Source organism: Cuculus canorus, chromosome 3 (assembly GCF_017976375.1).
Source record: "Cuculus canorus isolate bCucCan1 chromosome 3, bCucCan1.pri, whole genome shotgun sequence".
Lineage (NCBI taxonomy): Eukaryota > Metazoa > Chordata > Aves > Cuculiformes > Cuculidae > Cuculus > Cuculus canorus.
Window position 1 is genome coordinate 47,153,880 of NC_071403.1, and position 23,040 is coordinate 47,176,919.

General features: G+C 42.7%; 2 protein-coding genes across 5 annotated transcripts in view; one reads left to right on the forward strand and one right to left on the reverse strand.

Annotated features, from left to right (window-relative positions):
- Positions 1-412: 412 nt before the first annotated feature.
- On the reverse strand, positions 413-12,595 carry FUCA2 (alpha-L-fucosidase 2). The gene is made up of 7 exons (XM_009571101.2): positions 12,322-12,595; positions 8,539-8,726; positions 6,536-6,875; positions 5,725-5,935; positions 4,087-4,277; positions 2,263-2,371; positions 413-831 (listed from the first exon to the last, which is right to left on the reverse strand). The coding sequence occupies exons 1-7, from the start codon at positions 12,558-12,560 to the stop codon at positions 691-693; spliced, it is 1,419 nt and encodes a 472-aa protein (XP_009569396.2). The 5' UTR covers positions 12,561-12,595; the 3' UTR covers positions 413-690.
- Positions 12,596-16,767: 4,172 nt separating this feature from the next.
- Positions 16,768-23,040, forward strand: part of PHACTR2 (phosphatase and actin regulator 2) — a 142,413-nt gene continuing 136,140 nt past the window's right edge. For all 4 annotated transcript variants that reach the window (XR_008449037.1, XM_054061820.1, XM_054061824.1 and 1 more), the window contains exon 1: positions 16,768-16,934. Coding sequence is in view for 3 of the 4 variants with exons in the window: in XM_054061820.1 (XP_053917795.1) it covers positions 16,790-16,934 (145 nt within the window). In the remaining variant the exon portion in view is untranslated. The remainder of the gene's footprint in view (positions 16,935-23,040) is intronic.

A 23,040-nucleotide genomic window follows, 5' to 3' on the forward strand; every position in this document is an offset into this window, starting at 1 on the left:
TCAGGAAAAATAAACCTTTGATCTCTACACTGAAACAATTAATGGTTTTTGTTGTCCTATGCCTCCCCCACACTGCAGACTTCACAGTGCAGGTCTACCCCTACAGCTCCCATCACATGATGAGTTTGGGAGCTTTTCAAGCTGGATGCAGTCTCTCCTCTGCTTAAAATGTTGTCTCTCTGCCAAAGCTGAGGATCCCTAGCAACTCCCATTATTTCTTCTCCAAAAAAAGTTAAACAAAATATATACTTCAATGACTAACAGGCCACAGAAGGCCCTGGTAACTGTGTAAAAACAATGGCTGGAAAGAAGTCAACTTTAATCATGGAAAATTATTCAAAACAGCAAGAAAAACCCTCCCACTTTAGTTTTATCTCAATAATAGATAAAATTACTCAACAATGGGAACAGGTAAAATTAATGATTTTTATGATGAGAAATGAAGACTTAGTGCCTTCCCCCCACCCTAGTGCAGAGGTCAAGGTAGATGCTCAGTTTTTCACACAAGTTCAAATAAACAAATTATATGCAGAGATTCAACTACCTATTGCTATGTTTCATGTGAGGTTCATTCCATCCTTTAATAACAGCTCATCTTTCAGAAAAAAAAGTGAAATTATTGATGTTCCTCAAGCAATAAGAGTTGGAAATCAGTGTTCCCTGCTGCCCAAAGCTCCAGCAGTGTATGGCTCAGTTTATGCCAGTCAGTTGCAAAGTCCAGCCCCACTGACATGGCAATTGCTTAGGAGTTAATTGAGGTAGAGCTATTACAATTCCCTTTTCTCCCAATGCAACCCATTTCAGCAGTTCCTTGTAGCCAACCAGCTCCACCTGAGATAGAAACACAAACTACAATTAGAAAAGTATCTTTTCAAAGTGCAGATCATTATAAAATTGACAGAAGAAATGTTCCATAGCCACTTCATTATCCACTTATCCTTAAGTGCCACTTATCAACCAAATTATGGATAAATATTTTTTTCTAACTTTAAAGTGGATAACGAAGTAATGAAGCCTGTGATGTTGAGTCCTCGGAAGCAGTTAGGTCTGTAAAAGATACATAAACACTTTCCATAAGTGTTAGGGTCTAAGCAGGAATCCGGGTACCACAGTATGCAGCTTTGTATCACCTGTTTCCTAACATGGAACGTGTAGTCTTAAATGAGCATCAATGTTTCTTAGCAAGTACAGCCAGCTGGCTCAAACAAACCTGGTCTGAAGAACCCCCTCCACTAAAAGACTACGAATAAAAGGTTTTTATGGTGAGATTCTTTTATCAGCTGGTGAAATGCTGGAAAGAGTGGAGCACCTTATGACTGGTCTCTGCTACTGAGGAACATGACTCTTGCGCATGTATAGGCTGGATGCCTCTCCAAAGTTCAAGCTGCATTTACATTATTTTTGAAATTACTCTTTCTTCCTTATCACAGAGCAGCTGTCTCTGCCCTAATTAACTAGATTGCTTTCATATGGGATTAGCATAGAAGGGATAATCCAGAAAGGCACATAATACATTTCAGCTGTTAGTAGACATCCAGCAGTGCATGAGACCAGGGTGGAGCTAACCCAAAGTGAATCCCCACCCTAAATGCACAGTGTTGACATCAAGTCCTGACCATCTGCTGTTCTGCTCTATACCTCTGCTTCCATCCTGTTACACTATTTGCTAGTGCAGACATGGCATAACCATCCTCAACTTCTGAGCACCACTTGCTCTAATGCATATTTAGGGTCACACTAACTTTGATCCCTGGGCAAGGAAAACCTCTGTGCTTCCTTTCCCTTTGTGCAAGGTTTTGACTTGAAGCTACCGCACCATTACAGCAATTACAATACCACAGAAGTCACGAGGATGGATATTTATAGAGAAAGGTCATGCAGAGTTAGAGTTGACACAGGAAACAGGAAGGGCAGCACAGGTTTTTTCTTCCTGCTACTTGGCCTCGTTTTATGATCCTTAGTTTGGAAGCTAGAGCGTATCCCAGCAACAATTCAGTCTAACTTACTTTGTTGGAGACAAAACATCCCACTGGGAGGACTATGGCAAGGAGGTCCCAAAACGAATACAAACATTTTGCTGGGGTTCTTCCAATGTTCTCTGTCCTAAGAGTTATGCATTCCCAAAGAAGCCAGAAACTAAAATAAACACTGAAGGAACATGAAAAATTCTAGAGGTGTTTTTACTTCAGAGTATGTTCACTTTTTGCACTGTGCTAAAAGCCTCCCTGTTCTAAAGGAGGTGCGAGTGCGTGTGTCTTTTACCTGTGTTTCTCCAAGCTTAGCCTGTGGCTCACCAAGTTCCAGAGTCCCAGAAAGTGGCCAGTTAAGGAAGATAGCATTGACTTTGCCTTCTTTAGGGCTGAAAGTGTACCTGGTTGGAAACGCAGAACAGAAATGCATGTCAGTTTTTCCTTGTGGATGTTCTGAAGAGATTTATAGAGTGCTTTCAAGATTGGAAAAATGGATTTGAAAAGTCAGCATTAATTCAATTTTCACACACATAACTATCTTTTCTGACAATTTATACTCTTTAATAAAAAGTGCTGTTTCTTGAAAATACGTTCCAACAAACTAGAGGTAATAAAGACTATTAAAGAACTGAATTTTGAGGTAAACATCTATAGTAACTTTAGCAAGCATATAACTTACTGCTACCCGGTTATGTAGGAAGGAGATACTTGCAGGGCAGGGGAATCATCAACAGATAATTGTGGGCTATATACAGAAAAATATGGTAATTCACATCTATACACAAACATACACACATTCTACTAAAAAAAAAAAAGCAAGCATATGTGCAACAATAAAGCTTTCTCCTTGCATAGCAAGTTTTTAAAAAATTAAGTTCAGCAGACATTATCTACTTATGTCCTTGGAAGTCTCCTGGCATACATTTGAAACATTTTTTCCTCCTTGCTTCATTTAGTTACAATATTTTATTGCTCTTGGAAGTGGTGTCACTAAACAGTCAACAGTTCAGCAGTTCAAGGCTAAAGCCAGATACCAAATCTTCCTGGGAACAGGAGTAAAAAGGCTCACTGAGGCAGAGAAGAGAGTCAAGACCAAACCCCTGATTGACCACTAAGGTGTTACAGCAGCTCTGAAGCACAAAGGCAAGGAGAGTCCAGAGACTGGCAGAATTTAGTGACCAAACAATTGCTGTCACCTACCCACCTGTTTCAACCTTCAGAATATGCTAGGCTGATTTCTAGTTTCTCTCTCTTCCCGTCTTTCTCTCCAAACAGTGACATCAAGTATTGCTTTTTACAGATAAACACTTTGTAGCAGTTTTATATTTCTGGATTTTTAAAATTTTTGTTGTAGCTTCTGTTCCCAGCCACACTAAGAAGCACAACATCACTAAGGAAATGCCTGCAGCCTTCCCTTCAGCCTTGGCATCATCCTAAAACTGTGTTCTCTGACAGCCATTGTCTACTTACAGTTTTATACCCAACTTCACATGCAGTTACTTAAACTGATAAAGAGTTAATTTCTTCACAGCATACAAAGTAAGATGGTGATATCTGTAGCATCATAGAATCATAGAATGGTTTGAGTTGGAAGGGACCTTACATCTAGTTCCAACCCCACTGCCATGGGCAGGGACACCTCCCACCAGCTCAAGGCCCCATCCAACCTGGCCTCAAACACTTCCTGGGATGAGGCATCCACCACTTCCTTGGGCAACCTGTGCCAGTGCCTCACCACCCTCATTGTGAAGACTTCCTTCCTAATGTCTAATCTAAATACAATTTAAAGCCATTCCCCCTCATCCTATCATTACACGTCCTTGTAAAATCTCCCTCCTCAGCTTTCTTGTAGCCCCTTCAGGTACTGGAAGGTTGCTGCAAGGTCTCCCTGGAGCCTTACCTTCTCCAGGCTGAACAACCCCAACTCTCTCAGCCTATCCTCGTAACAGAGGTGTTCTATTCCTCCAATCATCTTTGTAGCCTTCCTCTGGACCTGTTCCAGCAGTTCCATATCCTTCTTACGTTGTTCTTATGTTATCAAGTCACTAAGGATTTCAGAATTTCACATACACTGCCACTGCTTTACACAGCCTACACTTTAATTAAGTAGCCTCACCACACTTCTGGTGTGACTGTGTCGTTCTGTGCTCTCCATGGTTTTGTTCCATAGATCGCTTCTCCGTTGACTTTCAGCCAGGCACCCATCTGCCTCAGGCGTTCCTCAAATATAACAGCGATGCGACCGTCATGAGTGGGCCCAATATTCATCAAGAGATTACCTCCACAAGACACTGTTTCTACAAGTTGCTGAAATGTTTTGAAACACACACAGAGAACATATGGTTACAGCTAATGAAATCATATATTTGAAGTTCCTTCTAAAGCCAGGCATGGTGCCTTCAGAACAATAAACTGAGCAAGTTACGTTACTGCTGCATGTTTAGACCTTGGGGGTCATCCCAACAGTCAATACAAAATTTAAACTTCCTTAAAACAAAGCTCTCCTGTCTATTTTTATGGCAGAAAACGGCCCAAAACACATCTTTGCAAAAATATATCTGACCATCAACATTAGAATCAGATCCTACAACTTTTTAGCATTTTGACTTCTGCAGGAATTTCATGAGGGTTTTACTGACAGAAAGGATATATGATTTCTCTATATGAGAAGAGAATAAGGCTAATAGATGCCACTTCGTTTTCACTGAAGCTGAGAGAAGCAACCTCCTCCTTCTTCCTCTATTTGATGCTCTTATTTTAAAGGGACATCTGTAAAACACTAAGAAGCCTTTTACAGAGTTCATAAACATTCGTGTTCACATCAACACTGCCCTCCAGAGATCACAGCTAAGATGCACAGTTCTGATGAACAAATAATAAGCTACTGAATTCAAATCTGCTGCCTCTGAAAAGAGGTTACTTACCTTAAACTGATCTTTTGCAAGGACAGTCCTAGGAATAGATTTGGATTAAGCAACAGTAACAATCTTCCCCTCACTAGCTGAATTTTGTAATTAAATGCATTTATCTGAAAGACTGACCATTTATCCTTTCATTCAGTTATCCTAAGCTACAAATCTTATTTTCATACCTTAGACTAGCAAAGGGACATTCAGTTATCCTAAGCTACAAATCTTATTTTCATACCTTAGACTAGCAAAGGGAATCAATGTTGTATTAATACTAGCTGTCTGCATCTGCTGCTGCTATCTGCATGTCTGTAGTAAGTGTGTCCAGGTCTCTTCTTTAAATGAAGTGGGAATGAAAGGGAAGTTTCTCACTACAAGGTAGAAAGCTTATTAAGAGTTATAAACTGTTTCTAGCTAGAAGGAGGAAAAGATGCAGCTTTCAATAAAGAGTTCCTAAAAAGGAACTGTGAAACTGCAACTGTTTGCTTCTCGGCAACTTAGGAGTTCAGTTCCTACAAAAACTTAATAGGAAAGGTAATTAGGAGACTCTGCAGATCAGGTTTTGACCAGTTACTCCCATGGGAAATAGCTTTTAAGAAACTGACTGAATTTTTACTAAGTAATTTTTCACTTAGTCGTTTCTATAAGATTAATAACAACTACATGGATATTCCCTCCTGCCAGAGTTAGGCAGCAAATGAACAAAATTATTTATTTATTTCATTGATTTGTATTAAATAAAATAATACATTTTCTAAAAATAGAGACATAATTGAAATGTAATATAGTGCAATAATCAGAAGGAAGAATAGGAAGTTGCAGGCAACTCCTTTGTTCCACTGTACCTTCACTAAGTCCTCAATTGTGAGGTAATCATCAAGCTGTGCGTTCCTCCTGTACCCCCATGACCTCTTGTCAATAGTCATGCAGTTCTCCCACTTGTGACGCAGGAGGTGGCCAGGGTTGTACCTGTCACTACAAGTGTAGAAGCCACCATGTGTACAGATGCTGCCGACTCCCCAGCGGTCATTGGTCACAACTGTGTCCCGGACTGGACTGGAAACAAAGAAATTTCGTTATGTTTATTCTAAAAAAAGCAGTCACCGCCACTAAATCCCTTCCTACACACAAACACACACCCCTCTCCCAGAAACTAACATTTAGGATGACTTCTCTACTATTAATTTATTACAATTAGAATAAGTGCAATTCCAGGAATCCTGTTCTCATTCTTTGCAAGTAAAAGGTCCTAGGGAAATATGCTGCAGATTTCCACAGGAGGTCTGACAGGAATCAGCCTGCACTTCACATCCCCTGCCAGATGTTCGGTCTGCAATGACAACAACATATCCATCCATAGTCTCGAATGATCCTGCTATCCTGTTTGTTTGTGCAGCAGACAATACTTAGGGAAGAACATGATTAGGTAGAATAGCCACTACCATCTTAATTGATTAATTTGCAAATGTGGTTCAAAAAAGAAGTATGAAATAGTCTTTTTCTAAAGTTCTAGCGAAGATCTGGATTCTATATTTCAGGAAAATCAATTTTTAGTTAAGTCCTCTTAAGTAGAGGTAACAGGTTACACCATAAATGAGACAAACTAGACACAGAGCAGAATTCCACATAAGGAGCTAAACCAGCACTATTATGTACCTGTCATTATACAGCCAAGCCAAGAAACCAGTGCTGTTCCAGTAAGTATCTGGTGCATTTCCATTCCCATCAGACCAAATTATTTCTGGTTGGTACTTGGTCACAATTTCATAGAGTTCTGGTAATGATTTACTGATTGGAAACTTCCTTGTCTTAAAGACATTGGTGGCATCCTCAAGGAACAGAGGATTAAACCATTCGAACAGGGAGTGATATAATCCAAAACGCAAGTCAGTCCTTTTTCTAACAGATGTTGCTAGTTCAGCCACAAGATCTCGTTTTGGTCCCACTTCAACAGCATTCCAGTTCCAAGAATATTTGGACCCCCACAAAGTAAAGCCTAAAAAGAGAAAAATCAAAGGATCAGAAAGGGAAGCAAAAGTGGGGCAGTTATAGTTCTTCCTTCTGGAAAGTATTTTGCATGTGGGTTGCAAAAAAACCCAGATATAAAATAATAAAAATCATATATGCAATAATGTTGTTATAATGGTATAAAGTATGCCTGTTTATGCACAATAATAGCAGTCATAACATCAGAACACCATGCCAAATAGATTTATGTATTTTTTTTACACATAAACATACCCATTTTTATTTTTATATGTACAAAAGTCAATTTTCCAGTTCCTTACTGCTTAGGATAATTATTCCTTCTCTTTAATTATTCAATCCATTCATATGTCCCAACAAAATTAACCAATTATACAGCAACTTTTGAGACATCCGCATTTTCACCAAATGTTTCAAATGCAAACTGTAAATGCACATGCAACAACTGAAAGATAAAATGCTTTCTCAGAAGCAGAATGCATAAGCTATCATTTACATTCAGACACTGTTCTCCCTTCTGTTTAGATTTTATGCAAATGTTCACTTTTCATTTGCCTTGACATTTATAACAGCTCAATCAGCTACTCGGAACATGTATGTAAGCAGAGAGCAAAAACTCCTGAAACAGCTTTTAAAATATCAGTGTTAAATTTCAGGAGGGATTTAATGTTTCAGACATCCAGCAATTCAGCACAAGCACTTACATGTTCTGCTACACTGCAGTCTTAGACCACTGGCAGAGGAGTTCCACTCTCGCCTTCAAATTGTTTTATGCTTGCTGCCTAATAAATCTGGCAATATTTTTGTGAACTGGATACAAGTAATTGTATGGACTAGACATTCAAGCTAAAAACTCATGCCCAAGGCTACAGGACAGAATAAATTAATCATGATTCTTTTGAAGTCACTGGGAACTGCACCACAGGCATCATCAGGATCAACATTTTATGTGTGTTAGAGCTGAGATTAAAACCAGAAGTTACTAGTCGCCAGTCTTGAACCCATATCTCCCCAAGCACCAACAACATTCACTAGATGTGCTGTCATATTGCATCTTAATGTTTCATACTTTCTTTGCTACCAGGTTTCCTTCCAACCACTTCCTTTTCCTTTACTTTGCTCTGCAGAGTATCTTACAATTACAGTGCCAAAAATCAATCATGCCTGTAAATTTAGAGACCCGGTTCAAGGTTTTGGCTTCTATGCACTGCATCAGAAAGAGCTATACCCTGTTTCTAACTCTGAAGTTGACTCCTAGAACATATTCCTAAATTCACTAGTGAAACTCAGGGACCTCGTTAACTGCCTGTGCACAGCAGCTCTCCATACATGACGCAGTACAGAATTCACTTTTGTGGTTTCTTGAGCAATAAACTTCACAATAAAAAAGAAACTATGGCTACTGCAGGAAGCTCAGTGGTCCCCACCACTTCAGGCTGTCTAACCTACAGCAAGAGAACAATGGCACAATCTAGCCCTTCTCCTATGCAAGCTTCATGACCACAGCATTTGTAAAAAAGTCAGAAAAATGCACCCACGTTTCTTGGGTGAATTGTTTTCTCTTTGGCTGTCTAGCTTTCTCTGACACTCTCAGCAGGCAGGACAGTCATGTGGATTTTTCTTCTATTGACAGAAATGCAAGAATTACTAACATTCCCAAACCTTCCACTTACCCTCATGATGTTTTGAAGTTAAGACAACATATTTTGCACCTGAAGCCTTCAGAACATCTGCCCACTGGTTGGGGTCAAAGAATTCTGCTGTAAACAGTGGCCCAAAATCTTCATAACTGAACCCAGGTGGGTAATTTGCTTCCATAAATTTCACATATGGCGCTCTCTTTTCCTTCTGCCAGTACCACCTAACAAAACATAACACAGAGCAAAAACATGTCTGCTGGTGTATTTTTAGAGAAAGAAAAGAGAGCTGAAATCCTCAACTCCTTTTTGCATTCAAACTGAGAAGAACATGGCACTGGCAATGGGATAAAACCATTTCAGAACATTACACTATTAATTATCAAAGATTTCCTTTTCTCTGTCCTTTTTCCCTACACTGCTTCTTTCAAGTTCTCCATTTTGGAAAGATCACAGGATTTCATCTGGAGCAATGTCACAAAGCAACTATACTTGGCAGTCTAATTTAGTACCCAAATCCTGAAACCATACTAGGGAACACAGGTACAGAGTCCACGTAAGCAGCTCAGGTGGCACAAAGAATGCACTCTCAAGTCTCACATATCAGCCATCAGGCATCTCAACTCTGCTCCTCACACTGCAACCCACAAACATGTGAGCCTGCAACTTTACCTTTCTGCTGGTCTAGAGTCCTTTATGTCAAATGCAGCTGAGTGACCTGATCTCTGATGTCATGAGAAAGGCCCATGGTCCCAGTGCAGAGAGCTGTGACTGCAGAGCACTGCAGCTGCTGCACACGAGGCTCTGAAGCAAAGGCACCCTGCTAGAAGGCATGTCCTCCAACAACAACCTGCCCCTGCAGGAACCCCACACACTTAAAAATGCACCTCCATTGCAGGCTCTAGCATGCAGGCACACATCTGCCTCAGTCCACTGGTCCAGATTTCGGAATGGGAAGGAAAAATAAGGCCACAACGTCTTTTTGCATCCCATCTAGCAAAGGCAGGAACTGTTTCTGCCCTGTATTTCCCGATCACATTGATTCCTGATCCAGTATTGTCAACTATTCCAACTGGTCTAGTCCACAGCAAGGCTTAAAGCTCCACTTCTGGTCTGAGGGTGGTCTCTCACTCTCGCTTTGGGCAGAGATCAAAGCCCACTACTACAGCACTATCTATTTTCAACCTGCTCCTTCCCTCCCCTACCTCGCAATGAAATAGAAACAGCAAGCAACCGTTCTTTAATGCATAAAAAACTTTATTGCTGGAGACATTTTAACAACAACATATGTTGTGACTGTTAATACTTAAAAGAGAAGGGTCTGAAAGCATTCACCTTTCTATGTATGAAGCCAAGCAGCAAAATTCTTGTTGGCAAATTTAGACATAAATGAAAAACAAATGAAGGAATAAACCAGGACAGAACCTGGATATTTGAAATGTGTTTCTCTCTCCTGACCTGAGCTGGACTCTGGTTCAGTTAAGACCACAGTAACCTATGGATACTGTAACCTTCCCAAACAGACTTCAGCATAAACAAATACAATCTCTAGCATCCAGTGGGAAAAACAAACACACACACCCAAAACCAGAAGAAAGGCTGAGACAGCCTCACTCTGAAAAAAAGAAACCTGAAAAAAGCGCCCTCTGACTTTAAAGTATGTAACTGCATAAAGAAACAAATAATATCCTTGCTTTTCTTCCTTTGTCACGTGGTTTGCTAACAATGTTAGCACTCGACCTCTGGCAGGCCAAGGTTCTAGAAACATTCTGACCAAGGTCATGCAGCTCTGAATGAAGGAGGACAGGCTGGCTGATACCAGAGTTCATGACTTCGCATTTGAAGCTGCTAACACAGGACTTCAGTCACCTGAATGCACACACTGCCAGAAGGCCCTGAAGAAGCTTCACACCCATGTGTATGTAAGGATAGGAGGCAAAAGGGATATAAAAAACAACTTCATCAACTACATTAGAGTGTTCTGGGGCCTTATTAGAACAACAACAAAGAAAGAACGATTGAGCCTGAATTCATGTACCACTATCAGAGCACAGCACTCAGAGTATAGCTTGAATCCAAAGCCAGCTTCCCTCCCATCCTGCCCCAAAAATCATTAATTAGTAAAAGGAGTCCACACTTTAAAAACTCCTGAAACCCTTGAAGATAATTCTGAAAAGAATAGACCAAATATTGCCTTCAGAAAAGAGTGGTTTGTGTATATTGACGTTGGTTTGTTTTAAGACTAAATTCATTTAAGTTTTACCATAGCTCTGCCACAGAACTGCTGTTATTGTCATATTGTAAAGGATAATGTGACTCACCTGAAGTCATAAAGGAAGTATTTGGTAGAGCATGGAAAGAAGATAGCAAAAAAAACGCTTACAGCCAAACAGCCTCAACCAGTGAACACTTACAAACCAAAGGTTTTATTCAGCCTTTGAATCAAAATTATTTGAAAGATCACAGCTTTAGGTTCCTTTAAGCATAAAGCACTCTTTAATGAAAATAATAATTAAAAAAAAAAGAAAAAAACACTAACAGTACAAAATGTCTATAAGAAAACTGGAGTTTGCCAAGCAAAGACACTGATGGAGGGAGGGACTCCCATGCTCCCCACAGACGGTGCCACAGCCCTCCAGCAGGGCTGGTCAAGGCTCTTTTGGGGAGAGTGGGAGGTACCCAAGGCCCAACCTCACAGAGTCTGGGGAGAAGCCCCTTCACCAGTGCCCTGGAAAGCTTTTCCTCTGCCACTTAACCACCTTTGTCATACTGCTGTGGAAACCACATCTCCTCCCAGCTCTGTGAGTGCTCTGCCTAACTTGGCTTACATCAGCCAACGCATGCAGGATTTATAGGGCTGAGCAGACAGAATCACAGAATCATAGAATGATTTGGGTTGGAAGGGACCTTAAAGATCATCTCATTCCAACTCCCCTGCCATGGGCAAAAATACTCAGTCGACGTGAGCTGGCAATGTGCATTCACAGCCCAGAAGGCCAACTGTATCCTGGGCTGCATCAAAAGCAGCATCGCCAGCAGGTCAAGGAGGTGATTCTGCCCCTCTACTCCTCTCCTGTGAGACCTTATCTGGAATATTGTGTCCAGTTCTGGAATCCTCAACGTAAGAAGAATATGGAGCTTTTGGAACGAGTCCAGAGGAGGGCTACAAAGATGACCAGAGCGCTGGTGCACCTTCCATGTGTGGACAGGCTGAGAGAGTTGGGGTTGTTCAGCCTGGAGAAGACTTGGAGGAGAACTTATAGCAACCTTCCAGTACATGAAGGGGCTTACAAGAAAGCTGGGGAGGGACTGTTTACAAAGGCTTGTAGCGATAGGACTGGGGGCAACGGGTATAAACTGGAGAGGGGCAGATTTAGACTAGACATAAGGAAGAATTTCTTCATTATGAGAGTGGTGAGGCCCTGGCACAGGCTGCCCAGGGAAGCTGTGGCTGCCTCATCCCTGGAGGTGTTCAAGGCCAGGTTGGATGGGGCCTTGGGCAGCCTGACGTAATGGGAGCTAGATTATCTTTAAGGTCCCTTCCAAACTATTCTATGATTCTATGCCAGAAGCACATCAAACCGCTTCCTTGTTTAAGAGCGCCACAGTGCCCATAGTCCAAGTGACCAGCCTCAGCTGGAAATAAATCTCTCCCCACACACCCCAGCTCCAGAGTCACTCTGCAGAGGGGCTTAAAACCCTGCCGCGGCTTCGTGGGAGAGACACCAAACCCAGTCCCAGCTGCCCAGGAGCCTCTTTCGAGCAGCCCCTGGGTTCGCTCCTCCCGCAGCAGCTGCCCCGGGGCGCTGCGGAGCTCACCAGAACCACTCGCTGCCGAAGCTGGGCACCGAGAACACGCCCCAGTGGATGAAGACGCCGAACTTCGCCTCGTCAAACCAGGCGGGCAGCGGCCGGGCATCCAGCGAGTCCCAGGTGGGCTCGTAGTGGGGCGGCTGCACGGCCAGGAGTGCGGGCAGCCCCAGCCCCAGCAGCAGCCCCTGCAGCAGCGTGGAGGGGGCGGGCGGCCCCAGCAGCGGCAGCCCCACCGGCGCGGCCATGGCGGCGGAGGGGAGGAGGCGGCGCGGGGCGGGAGTCGCAGCGCTGCGGGGCGGCGCCGGGGGGGGCGGAGGCGCTGGCCGGGTGCGGAGCGGGCTCGGGGATCTGCCCCTCTGTTCCTTCTCTTGTGAGACCTCATCTGGAGTATGGTGTCCAGTTCTGGGATCCTCAACGTAAGAAGGATACGGAGCTGTTGGAACGGGTCCAGAGGAGGGCGACAGAGATGATCAGAGGGCTGGAGCACCTCCCATACGAGGACAGACAGAGAGTTGGGCCTGTTCAGCCTGGAGAAGAGAAGGCTCTGAGGAGATCCTATAGCGACCTTCCAGTACCTGAAGGGGCTACAGGAAGCTGGGGAGGGGCTGTTTACAAAGGCTTGTAGTGATAGGACTGGGGGCAATGGGTATAAACTGGAGAGGGGCAGATTTAGACTAGACATTAGGAAGAATTTCTTCACCATGAGAGTGGTGAGACACTGTCACAGGTTGCCCAGGGAAGCTGTGGCTGCCCCATCCCTGGAGGTGTTCAAGGCCAGGTTGGATGGGGCCTTGGGCAGCCTGATCCAGTGGGAGGTGTCCCTGCCCATGGCAGGGGGGTTGGAATTAGATGGGCTTTAAGGTCCCTTCCAACCTTAACTATTATTTTATGAATTCCAGGAATCCTGTTCTCAACCTTTGCAAGTAAAAGGTCTTAGGGAAGTATGCTGCAGACTTCCACAGGAGGTCTGACAGGAATCAGCCTGCACTTCACATCCCCCACCAGATGTTCAGTCTGCAATGACAACAACGTACCCATATTCTCCAATGATCCTGCTATCCTGTTTGTCTATGCAGTAGACAATACTTAGGGAAGAATATGTTTAGGTAGAATAGCCAATACCATCTTAAATAATTAATTTGCAAACATGTAACCAGTCTGTAGCACCTGTGGGTGAGGGGCTCCGAGTCAGGCCCCCACCAGGCTCATCTCCACTGGGTCCATGTGAGCCGGCAGCACCATGTCCTTGCCCTTCTCAGCACAGAGAAGAAGCACACCAGCCTTTGGGGGGCTGATCCCTGTTAGCGCTGCTTTAGCAGCACAGTTTGCCTGTGCCGGTGTTTCTCCTGTCTTTCCTGATGCCCAATTTGCATATTTTTGCATCAGACCCTATCAGCCATAGGATGGCTTTTGTGAAATACTTTGGTTTAATCAGCACTATGAATGGAAATTTCTTTGGCAATCTTGCCAGAATAGCTAAAAATGAATGAGCAGGCATCTGAATTATTCTCTCTCCACCTGGGAAGGATATATGCTTTACTCTTATTCTATGGAAACAGAATTTCAGTTCCCAGAGCCATTAAGCACAGCTGTTACATTTCATCTAAAATATCTAAAAGACTAGGAAGTGTGTATTTTTTAGTATTTTCTTTTATGTACCTTAATGAGTGTCTTAAGTTACAGGCCAATAAAAAACATTGTAGCTTCCATGGTATCATTCTTTCTGACAGTTCACGTTACTCTGATTTCCAAAAGCATTTTGATATCACAATATCAAAATTGACCCGCTTCATATTTCTTTTACATTCAATGTTGACCTATTTTCCCTATTTTTTTTTTGCCTTCATTCCTTTAGGTGTCATTGTGTTTCTCAAAAGGAATCCTTAAATGTGTTTCACCTCTTCCTATGGTATCTTTCCTAGTTTATCTTTGGATTTCTTCTTGTTCTTTTCTTTTTGATCATCTCAAAGGACAGCAGACACTGAGCAGCTCCTTAATGTGGGAATTTTGAAGCAGACTCTGAAGCTTATTCTATACAGCATAGCAAAGTTACAACTGCTCTGTGGCTCAAAATGCTTTGAAGGAAAACTGGTTTTAAAAAAGCTCAGGATGACCCAAAGCCCACTGACATCAGTGACCTGCCAATGACTTTCGTGAGATTTGGAGCAGGAACAGTGTATTTCAATAATGAACTTGACCACATCCTTTAAATTAAAGAAAAAAAAAGGTAGAAAACAGTTCAGTAAATAGCAAACATGAATACACTTCTGATTAAGGCATAAACAGGTTCAGAAAATGTCACCAGCCTGCATAGGCACAGCTACTGAAATCTCTGGTGAGAGGAAAAGGTCTTCAATGCACAGTCACATCTGTAATGATGCAAGCTGCAAAGGGTAAATAATAAAAATAGTACATTGTAAGATTTTGTGAATAATGCAGAATTAGTGTCTGCAATTGCAGGAAGCTCTCCAAACCTGGGTGAAAGTGCCTGCTTGCATGATGCAGGGGCCACTGAGCCCTCATAGGGTCTGTAAGTGTGGAGCTCACTGTTGCAACCAGTGAGGAGGAGCCCTTGTCTCTCACTCTCACAACTCCGTCTGCCTGGGAAGGTTCTCTGCAGCTGGAGAAAGAGGCTGGTCTGTCAGCAAGGGGAAAGAGGAGTGAAAGAATAAAGGCAGTTCCCTGAGAGATGCTGAGCAGAAAAGATCTTTTGACCTGACTAATGGGTGACACATGAGACTCATGTACTGGATCAATTGCTTGGGCAAAGGCAAAGAGCTGAATGACTGCTGGGAAGACCACAAAACCACTACACCTGGTGAGCTGCACAGGGCTTGGCATTGAAGGGAGGGCACTTGGTTGATTGGTGGGAAGTAGAGGCTAGGAACTGGATTTCACATGGATATGATTTAGACTTCATAGGATTTGAGTCAGATGCAGGGAATGCAGCATGCCAGCAGTGTGCTCAGATGGCCAAGAAGACCGATGGCATCTTGGCTTGTATCAGAAACAGCGTGACCAGCAGGACCAGGGAAGTGATTCTGCCCTGTACTCAGCACTGGTGAGGTTGCACCTCGAATACTGTGTTCAGTTTTGGGTCCCTCACTACAAGAAAGACACTGAGGTGCTGGAGTGTGTCCAGAGAAGGGAAACAAAGCTGGTGGAGGGACTGAAAAACAAGTCTTATGAGGAGCGGCTGAAGGGACTGGTGTTGTTTAGCCTAGAGAAAAGGAGGCTGAGGGGAGACCTTATCACTGACTGCCACTACCTGAAAGGAGGTTGTAGAGAAGTGTGTGTTGGTCTCCTTGCCCAAGTGACAGGTGATAGGACAAGAGGGAATGGCCTCAAGCTGTGCCAAGGGAGGTTCAGGTTGGCCATTAGGAAAAATTTCTTCACCGTAAGGGTCATCAGGCACTGGCACAGGCTGCTCAGGGAGGTGGTTGAGTCTCCATCCATGGAGGTATTTAAAAGATGGGTAGATTAAGTGCTTTGGGATATAATTTAGTAGTGGACAGGTACGGTTGGTCTTGATGATCTCAAAGATCTTTTCCAACCTAGTGATTCTATGATTCTATAATGGTAGTTGCTATCATGTTTTCATACAGATTGAATGAGACTATCTTATTTGATAGCTAGATAATGTGGCACTGGATGTGTTAAAAATGCAGGGTGAAGCCCTGTCTATCTTTGCTATTGAGCCAGTGGCTTCAGGGCAGCAAGGATTTAATTCAAGGCAGAATATAAACCGACTTGCTTGTAAAAAGCAGTGAAGCCATTAAATATCCTTTTAAAGATGAAATGTGTCATAAAAGTGGATCTGTAAAACAAACACCAGAAAATAAAACAACGGGGCTTGATTTTGCTTTTAGCCAAAGTCAGTGTGACTCCCGCCTCTGATCCGAAAGGCATGAGGAGTACCTTCCTCCCCAAACGTTGACTCACACGGTCGTAAAACTGGTTGTGAAAAGCCTCTTGCCTGCAACCCAAACCTTAAGAAAGACGAAGACTCGGAGAGGGCAGGAGATTTGACTCATCGCCCTCCCAGCTCGGCTGCAGGGGTGCGATGCCTTGTGCAACCTTCTGAGTTTGTGGAGGACAGGGGAGGCAAGCGGGGCACCCTGTTGCACAAAACAGAAGTGGTGCTGTGGGTTGCTCGGCTATTTTTTAACCGAGGCTTAGGGGTTTTGTTTGTTTGTTTGTTTGTTTTCCCGGAGAGTTGGAAATGACGGGAGTAGTGAGAAAGGAGACACTCCCGGGGGGGCAGATGCACGGAGTGCACCCCTCCGTGTATCTCCTACACACACGCGCTCCCCTGGCTTTACCCCTGTGTAAACACAACAGTTGGGTTCCGATAGACCCAAAATCCCCGTCGCCGCCCCGGCGGGGCGGTCGGAGGCGAGGGGCGGCTCTTCCTCTGCAAACTTTGCCTTTCCCCTCCCTCGCCGCCTAGCTCTCTCCTCTCCTCCCGCCGGCGATGGCTGAGAGGTCGGGGCTCGCCGCGGGAGCGCAGCCGCCCGCCTGGTTCTTGCCCGGTCCTCGCGGCCGCTCCCAAAGCGACATCTCCTCCTTCTCATCCTCCCGGAGAACCTGCCTGCTCAGGTCCAACGTGGGCGGCTCAGGTAAGGGGAAGGGAGGGAAGGGTGCTCGTGTCCGAGCCTCCTGAGCCCAGCTGAACTGGGGAATTTGGGAAAAGACATTCTCCTTCACACTCTCCTAGACCTCTCTCGGTGGCCAAAGTGTAGGTCCCTGTTTTGCTGTGTGCTTTATCTACCCTGAGTATGATGTTCACCAGGTTCTTGTCTCTTCACACCTGCGTTTTCACGTTTAAATTAATCCCAGTAAAGTTGTGGTACCCACCCGTTTGCCAAAGCATCTCTGACTGCAGAGGCAGAAAAGCCCCAGGAAGGCTTCAGAGTGTATTGCTGGGTCATCAAAACTCCTTATCCTGCTGCTTCACACATTGTGGTTCAATTGCATGTTAGGATTTTGCTTCATGTGTTTATATTGCCTTTCAGTTTTTCATTAACAGTTCAGGCAAAAAACTGTGAGTCAGTATCCCACGGTGGAAGCTGGCCCTTTGGGACAGAGTAGGCTTCCTGCAGGATTTGGAGTAACTTTGCTGCATAAAATGAGAGAAGCTGAGGGTATGAGTTTACAGTGCAGATATTTGGAGGTGACCAAATCAAAATAAATACATATTAAGTTGGTCTGTTCTTTACTCAGGCTATTTCCTCTAGTCAGATATTAAGGAAAATGAAATTCTGGTCTCCACACTGCTGAGCTCATTTTGAAAATGCATGCTTGCCTAGTTGTAAATCAGCCCTGCTCTATGGACCAAAGCAAGACTGTAGGCACATTGATGATGTAGGTATTTTAGATGCAGTCATACACTCCACTGGACAGAGGTACCCATGAACTGCAACGCCATTAGGGAAGCTCCAGAGTGCACTGAGTGACCTTCTGTGCTGCAGCACAAGTAGAACAGTGCAACGAGTGATTTGGTCTGCAATGGATTAGCAGCATCCCCTTATGTTTACTCCTTAGGGAGTGTTGAGATCAAGCAGACTATTTGCTTGGGGAAGCTCAAATATAGAACTATGCCTGCCTGACAAGGAGAGAGGGAGTGAAATCTTTCTCAGTCACATAGGAACCAGTAGATTCAGCTTCTGGGGTCAGAAGCTGCAAGAAAACCAACTCTGCATAATATTCTTTGCATCATTTTCTGCTCTACCTTTTCCCATGTCTACTTGGAAGTTATGTTGGAGGACATTTGGGACAGGGAGGAGGTTCCAGTGGTTTGCCCAGATCAGAAGAGACTACTTTTAGGTACAAGGTGTATTTCAGCACTGTCTAGAAGAGTGCTGCATGAACAATGCCCTGTAACTTGACGTGTACTTAAGATACCTTAACCTCGACACAGAGGGATTGCCACAGAGGTTGTCAAGATTGAGACTATGTCAATGTTAGAGTATACTGGTTGTTACTTTAACTACAAAGACTATTAACTGTGTAGCTGGGTTCATTATGGACAAATCCAGTAGAGGTCAAATTATGGTGTTTTTGAAGTTCTGTTGGTATTTGTAGTTTCGTACACACAAAATCTAGGCCTCTCTGTTGCCCTACTTGAATTTTTTCTTTTAATTTTGAGAATGTGCTTCCTGCCAGCAAGTGAAAAGGTTGCTTTCTCTGGTGTTTGGTTTTTTGGTTTTTTTTTGGCTGCTTGTTGGGCACAACAAAATTACTTGCATGCTGCACACAACTGTTGATTCCCTCTTTGAAAAGCAAAGTATCCATTAAAGATGCAAAGCTGTTTAATTTTTAATGTGGTAGTTAGAGGATTGGTTTTATACTGAGATGCCCTTAAAACAGCCTGCTTTTTCATTCCTCTACTAACTTGGAGAACAATCATAACAGGGACAGAAAGGTAAAGCACTTAGAGACACAATATGAGCCTTATTATTATTTTTGCTTCTACCTATTTCTCCAGCTGTCTCATTTGATTAATTTCAAGTAGGTCAGTCACTTACATTGGATGTTACCTGTGCTTCAGCTGCTCCATCTTGAAAAGAACAATTTGCCTTTCAAATAACCTGCAAAATATTTCCTTACTGTTTGTTCTTGGAGTGATTCACGTGCAACTGCTGAAGTCACAAGTTGCAGTTTCTGTTGCATATTTGTCTTTGTTTTCTAGATCCTGATGCCAGTTGTGCTGAGAAGATGATATTTTCTCCTCACACTCCATCAGTCATGGACTGGTACCCCTACAGACAGTTTGCACTGTCATTTATTTTACAACCTCCTGATCCACCCTTCTCAATGCAGGATCTGTTAAGAGGCAGTGTTTGTAGAGACCTTTCAGGCTAAGGGAACTGTGATAGCCTTTCTAAAAGCAACTTTGGCAGTGGCTCGTAAACTACATCTGTTTGTTTTTCTAGATCAGTATTCTATGCTCCTTGATAGTACAGTGTGGCTGGTCGAGTGGTCCTCATGTTTATGCTGCTTGTGCTTTCTTACCCCCACTCCTTCCTCTGCTGTTATCATATGCGGAAAGTAACAACTTCCTGGTATCACTTTACAGCATCTCACTTCATCAGCTGAGGTCCAGTTTGTAAGAACATTATATTTTCATAATTTTTCTTCTTCTTAAAGCTGGCCTGTTCCTTTAGGGTTAGTTTAGGTAGACAATTACTTAATCTCTCTGGGCTGTCATCTCACCCATTGTTATGTCAGGCCTTTACTTTCCAACTCTTTCTTTAGTTCTGGTAACCCTGGGAGTAATAAAGTGATTCTCATGATGATTTAGGATGGCACAATCTAGACTTTTGATTTAGGCTGTGAAAAAGTGCAGTGTCAGTGCAGTTCAGAGCCTCTGTGGCAGGCAGAGCCTGTGCATCACTTCAGCATTGTGGTATGCCTCATCTGACAGCTGGCTAGTTTGTCAGAGTATATGTAGGAGGCTGGTGAAGAAAAAAAATATCCTCCTAAAATTTCATAGCAGCACCAGAGCCACTCCAAGAATGCTGTTTGAATTATGTACCTTTAAGCAACCTTCCACGTTTAGCCACTAGATTTCAACCCACCTTAAAGGTGAATCAAGTTAGCCAAGTTTCTTGATTTGCTCAGAACAGATGGGGACCAAACTGCATTCGAAACGAGGATTCTCTTCAAATGCTTTCCCAGAGCTTCTCCAAAATATAGATTTTGGGGCTGAGGGCAGCTCTCAGCATGAGCAGTGAGCCCTAGGGGTGCAGGATGGGAGGGAGCCTGCTGTTTCATATCAATTACCTTTGTGCTCTGGTTGCAAAGCCGTGCCGGCAATTCTGTTCATGACAGCTCTCAGACACGAACCTCAGCTAATGTGGTGCCCAATCTTTATCTGCACGTCCATGTAGACAGTTTTCAGTTTGCTCTCTTTTTAGTATTGTGGTTTTTGCTATGCAACCTTGCATTTTATTCTGAAGGTGGTGAGGTTTTGTGGCGAGGCACATCTTGGTGAAAAGGGAACTTTATTGCTCAGACCAGAAGTCAAAAAAACACCCATTTTTGCACTCTGGGATTGACACTGTCACATTGTTGCATTTCCTCTTAAAGTCTTGCTCTTTAGCAAGAAGTAGAAGTTTCAGATATTTTGTTCCACTGCTAAGACATGCACCTTTCAGGTAGAGAGGAGAGCTCCTCATACATGTTTCCATTCCTTTCATGCTTTTTTCTGTGACTTTCTGATAAAGGTGAAAAAAAACCCAAACCTACCTGAGAATTCAGACTGCAATTCATCAATAGCCCAGGCTGTACCCCAGGTGCTGGATTGCGGCAGAGAGTGAAAGGCCTAGTGCAAATGACAATCCTGTCTCAAAACTTGTACATCCTGGGATTATTTTGGGAATTTTGTCTAATAAATTAGTCCTTCACAGGTTACTTTGTTCTAAATGATAATGTCAATTCCATCTGCTGCTGATCCCAGAACAGGGTGGGTGAAAAGATGTCTTAAAATCACTCTCTGAAGTGAAAAGTCGGGGATCCATCAGAGTGGGTGATGTTGGATGGGAAGAAAATCGATGATTTTTGGACTTATTGGAGTTTTCATGATTAGAGGGCTTCATTTTTCAGAATTAACAAATGTCAGATTCTCTTCCTAAAGGACAAACTTTCTGTATGATGCAAAGGAAATAGTGTGTTTTTGGCAGCTGGAGATATTTCAGCACCTAGAAAGAGTTAAACCCCAAAAACTCTTACTCTAGAGATTGACTTGACTATCTTGGGGCTTGGAACTTAGGGGAAAAAAAAATAATTTGCCTAAGTAGGTAGGGACCTGTTAAGGTTTGCCTCTATCTCTTTCTGCACTTTACTTGTATTTGCCAAAATAGCTAGATTCCAGTTTCTTGGATGTGATTTCCATGTACACCAAGGAAGAGTCCTACTAAGGTCTATGGGAGTTGAGTTCAGTGTTTGTGAAGAAGACATAAGATGTGCTTTGGGAGGGAGGTTAGCAAGATGGTGTTTATCAATCATCGTATGGGGGAGCAGCATCTTTGGATGTGGAAGAACACTCATAACTAAAGCAACTGGTTTTGGTAAGTCATATGGATATACAGGAGTTACAGGGAAACATGGTTCTCCATTGTATCAAGCAGGACTTGTTTGCAATGTAAATCAAAGTGCAGAATTTTGCCAGAAGTCCAAGGCAGATAACTTGGTGTAGAAAACTATAAAAGTAAAGACGAATCATCATTGTCAGAGATTTAGAAACTAAACTCAATGTGACTGTCCCTAAGCCCATATTAATATATTTCCATCAGTTTGAAAATTTAAACAATCAGAGGCAGCAACCGCAAACATATAAAATTTGGCATATGCTTATAGAATTGAAGCATCTTGTACTTCATAATAACACGGAAACACACTTAGGCCATCATCCCGTAACATTAAATCTCATTTGAGTCATCTTTACATGTAACTTGTAGTTTGAGAAGTGTACTGCAGACAAATCCAGGAATTGTAGAACATTTTGTACTGCATACATTGAAAAAGTTTCAGTCTGTCTGAAAACTGATTTTGTTTATAAGAGTAGATGAGCATGCGGTGGAGTGTGAGCCAGAATATAGTCAGCCATTTCTAATATGAGTTTACATCATAATAATCACAAAATAAGAATCCGCCTGTTTTATACTGGACTAAAAATTATTATTCCACATCAATTCTTGCAGAATAACTGGGATGGATTCTCTGTATTAGCTCAGCCTTATTAAATGTGAAAGAGGGAACATTGCAAACACTGTGTTTTACAAATATAAACCATGTATACTATTTGTCATTTACACATGACCCAGTTTCTGGAACAACTTCACAATCGAATACTCTTGGGCTCAGGCTTTAAAAAACCCCAAACTCGTATTTTCTATATGTGGTAATAATCTTTGTGGTTGGCTAAGTTGAAATTGGGCTGCAAACAATTGCAGTGTAGGATTTAATACGTATTTTGCAGCAACTAATTGCAGCTGACTGTGGGATCTGTTCACCATTTTGCTACTGTTTGTGTTTTAGTTTCTCAAGGCCTTTTGGCATTTAGTGCTTCCTGCTGATGTGTGGCTTCTAGCAAGTAAACATGTAATACCAGACTGTGTGTCAAGTATGAAGCCTGAACAAGTGATCTAAAGAGTAGCTGAAAAAGACTTTTTACTCCTTCTCTTACTGAAGGGAAATGACTTGTTCCAAAAAAGCATTTGTTTTGGTTTTAAAACCTAAATGTTTAATCAGTCAAATCCATCCTTAGCATAAATAATTTATCTTTCTTCTCCCCCGACCCTACAGGTAAATCTTTGCTGTTATTTTCTGAAAAATTGGACACTATTTAAGGTCAAAAGGTTGGAGATGGTTGGCAGGGTTTTTAAAGATTGGTGAAGTATTTAGATTTTTATTTCTTTTTGCTTTTTGAAGTCAGAATCTTTTCCATGCCAGAAATCCCACAGGATTTCAGTTTTCAATCATAGCAGTATTAGTCTTGCTTCTGAATTTTTAGTGGTTCTCATTGAATATGCTTTAGCATAAGGCAAAGACATTTTCTGTGGTATTATTTTATTTTTTTTCCCTCTATTCCCTCCCCCAGCATTTCACCTAACATGTTGTTATTTTTAACAAATGCAGAAGTTAGCTTTTCTCAGGTACAGACCAAGTGGAACAAAAGGAAAAATATCTAGAAGAGAACAGAAACCCCTGCCTTTAGTGTTT

Coding starts and splice junctions, on each gene's coding strand:
- FUCA2 (XM_009571101.2), bottom strand. CDS start 12,560: ATGGCCGCGCCGGTGGGGCTGCCGCTGCTGGGGCCGCCCGCCCCCTCC. Junction 4,278..5,724: donor CAATTGAGGACTTAGTGAAG/GTACAGTGGAAC, acceptor AAAACATTTCAG/CAACTTGTAGAAACAGTGTC. Junction 832..2,262: donor CTAAGCTTGGAGAAACACAG/GTAAAAGACACA, acceptor TTTCTATCTCAG/GTGGAGCTGGTTGGCTACAA.